The 3598-nt window shown below is 36.2% G+C and overlaps 1 protein-coding gene across 1 annotated transcript; it reads left to right on the top strand.

Moving 5' to 3' along the window:
• Positions 1-251: 251 nt before the first annotated feature.
• On the top strand, positions 252-2935 carry LOC138141605 (52 kDa repressor of the inhibitor of the protein kinase-like). The gene is made up of 2 exons (XM_069062341.1): positions 252-1672; positions 2740-2935. The coding sequence occupies exons 1-2, from the start codon at positions 252-254 to the stop codon at positions 2933-2935; spliced, it is 1617 nt and encodes a 538-aa protein (XP_068918442.1).
• The last annotated feature ends 663 nt before the right edge of the window (positions 2936-3598 follow it).

The following is a 3598-nucleotide window of genomic DNA, read 5'->3' as shown; positions in this document are numbered from 1 at the left end:
AGAGTTTGGGTGCGTTATGAAAGAAAAAGTTTGATACTTGGAAAAAAGCTATTGACACATTTGAAAAGCATTCACATGCTCAGTATCATTTGCAGTCACTTGCTGATGCAGATTATTTCCTAAATGTCGATAAAAACAATTTGCTTTCGGTGGAAAATAAACTGTCTGCAGACAGAACTCAAAAAATCCTTGAGAACAGGCAGAAAATTGTGCCTATAATAGACGCGGTAATTCTTTGCGGTGTCCAGGAAATGGCACTTCGCGGTCATCGTGATTCTGGCAAGATTTCAATCATCACAGCGCCAACTGACAAAAATCAGGGCAACTTCCGAGCTATACTGCGTTATAGAGCTAAAGGGGATGCACTGCTGAAAAATGCTTTAGAGGGACCTGGAGAGAGAAACAAGTACACGAGTTCTACCATCCAGAACGAAATTATAGACTCATGTAACGCATTGATTCTAGAGCGTGTGGTTTCCGAAGTGAATGCGGCTAAATGCTTTTCAGTTTTGGCTGATGAAACTGCTGACATTTCGGGAGTTGAACAAGTGTCATTATGCGTGAGATATGTGGACTTGACCACACTGAAAATCAAAGAACACTTTTTACAATTTGTACCAACTGCAGACGTCACCGGAGAAGGGTTGGCAAAGGTCATCTTGAATAATTTGCGCGAATTTGGTATCGACAAAAAGTATTTACGTGGACAAGGATACGATGGAGTAGCGGCAATGTCTGGTGAATTTAATGGTGTTCAGGCTCACGTGATGAAAAATCATCCAACTGCATTGTATGTGCATTGCGCTGCTCATAGCCTCAACTTAGCTGTTTCAAAAGCTAGCGAGGTGCCAGAAATTCGAAATTGTTTAGGTATTGTCGGTCAAGCCCACAATTTCTTTTCATATCCAAAGCGTCGAGATGTGTTAAATAAAGCTTTAGCAGAAGCAGAGAATATCCCTAAAATTAAGACACTAAAAAAAATGTGTACTACACGATGGATTGAGAGATTTGACTCCGTAAGTGACTTTAAAGAAATTTACGTCTATGTCGTAGATGCGCTTTCTGAAGTCTCAGAATGGAAAGATAGGGTCACTGCTAATGAAGCGAGATCTCTTGTAAATGGGATTACGCAAGGCAAGTTCATTATTGCTTTATTTGTTACTGCCAAACTTTTTGCTCTTGGGTATCCACTGAGCAAACATTTACAAAAGATAAGTATAGATTTAAAAGAAGCCGTATCATTAGCAGAAGGCACAATTTCCGAAATGCAAAAATTGAGAAATAATGCAGAGGATGAGTTTAAGGAAATATTTAAACAAGCGACTCTATTAGCAAACGAAGTTTCAGCTTTTATTGTAATTCCAAGACTCACCGCTCATCAAAGACACAGATCCAATCCAGGGAACCAAAATACTCCAGAAGATTATTACAGAGTTACTCTCTTCATTCCATATGTCGAACGCTTCCTGAGCGAATTGAAAAAAAGGTTTATAGACCATAAAGAAGTCTTAGCAGGGTTCCAGGCATTATTTCCAAATAAGGAAGGCTCGACACCCGAAGAACAACAACAATTCGACAAAGAATCCCAAAACAACTTCGAGTATTTAATCAAATTTTATTCAGAAGACTTCAACGACAACCCAGAAATAATCATTGCTGAGAGAAAACTTTGGTTTGGCAAAATTTTCAAAGAGAAAATTGTCCCAACTAATGCCATGGAAGCACTAGCAATATGTAACCCTATTATATATCCAAATATGCTGAAATTATATACCATTCTTGCGACGCTTCCTGTATCTACTGCTTCTGCAGAACGATCATTTTCAGCGTTGAAACGAATCAAAATGTACCTTCGGAATACAATGTCAGAGGTAGTAATTGTGTTTAAAGTATTTTTGATAATTCTACTTCTCTCTTAATTTTAGCGAAGATTGAATGGTTTGGCTGCATTATCCATTAACAGAGAGTTCGTACCTCCAGCTGAAGCCGTGCTAGATCATTTATCTAAAAAATCTCGAAAGCTAGAATTTGTTCTTTGAGATTTTTTTTGTTTTTTTTTCAACATGAGTATAAACAATTAAAATGTGTTCCTTTAAGCCGTGTTGGGATAATTACATACTCTAGTTTTATAAGTAGACACCTACATTGAAAATCAAATTTTCATACCTAATACAAAAGTAAGTACGTGGACCCCCCCCCCCAAAGCAAAAAGCTATCTATGCCACTGTTCAGAGTTGTTTCTTTATGATATGATGTACCTAGTGTAACATTTTAAATGGACCCAAAAATTGACCAGAGGATGATTAATGGTAAGGGAAGGATGCGCCGATACGATAAAATTTTGGTCGATACAATACCCCAAGATGCGAAAGAGCTACTGAAGCAAGAACTAGAATAAAAAAAATTGCATTAGAAATGAATAAGGTATCAGCACGTTGGATTCCGAAATAGCTTAATCCTGAAGAAAAACAGTGTCGGCAACACATTTGCTAAGAAAACTTGGGAGTTTGGCTGACGACGAAGAGCTTTTTTTCGAAAATTATAACAGATGATGAAACGTGGGTGTATCACTGGGATCCACCGACAAAACAAGAATCGATGGAGTGGGTCTAAAAGCGATCTTTACCGCCAAAAAAGGCAAGAACGCACAATTCCTTAGGAAAGCTGATGGTATCGGTGTTTTGGGATATGGAAGGAATCTTACTGATTGAATAAATGAAAAAAACTCTATAATAACAGGAGAAGAAACAATCAGAAAGTTGAAACTGCCATTCAACAAAAAAGGCCGCACAACTGTGATCAAAAGATTATGCTGCTTCATGACAATAATTACAGAGTCCACAAAGATCGCCAAGTCCATGAAGTAATCGACGAGTGCGGCTTTGTAAAAATGGAACATCCATCCTACAGCCCAGATTTTACACTGAGTGACTGATATCTCTTTGATATTTTTTTATTAGAATAATTATGTACTACATCCATATACATATCTACAACAAGTAGATATATAGTGCGATTCTGTTTCAAAATTTAGCAATGTTGTTATTGAACAATATTGATTTTGCATAAATCCAACCAATCAACAGCTTCATATCATAGCAACTACAACCTTGTTATATAGCAATATTGGTAAATTTTAAAACAGAATCGCACCAAATGACTGAAAATATTTCCAAGACCTACTACATGTACTTACTACATACAGGGTGTATCTAAAATGCGTGTGTTAATTTTAACAGGCAATAGAGCTTCTTAAATGAAACGTTTTTTCTATTTGAATTTTTTACAAAAAACCGTTACAAATTGATTTAAAATGTGGAATAAATTAGTCATCAAAATGTATACCCACCTATGGGTAAGGGCGAAAATTTTCTATTGTGATGGAAATGGAGCATTGTCAAAAAAGTTACATTATTTTAGAAAAAATAAATACATAATTAAAATTCTCATGGTTACAAAAAAAATAGAAATTAGTTAATCATACGAAACGACTCGTTTGGTAAAAATTGGGAGGCAAAAAATCTTGGAAAATGTTTGCGAATTTTGCAAAATATTATAGAGAAAAGTTTCATGAATTGACAAGTTCTTCCACTGGTAA

The sequence above is a fragment of the Tenebrio molitor genome, chromosome 1, assembly GCF_963966145.1.
Source record: "Tenebrio molitor chromosome 1, icTenMoli1.1, whole genome shotgun sequence".
Classification (NCBI taxonomy): domain Eukaryota; kingdom Metazoa; phylum Arthropoda; class Insecta; order Coleoptera; family Tenebrionidae; genus Tenebrio; species Tenebrio molitor.
Note: the sequence above shows the minus strand (reverse complement) of the source record. Positions and strands in the feature narration are given on the sequence as shown.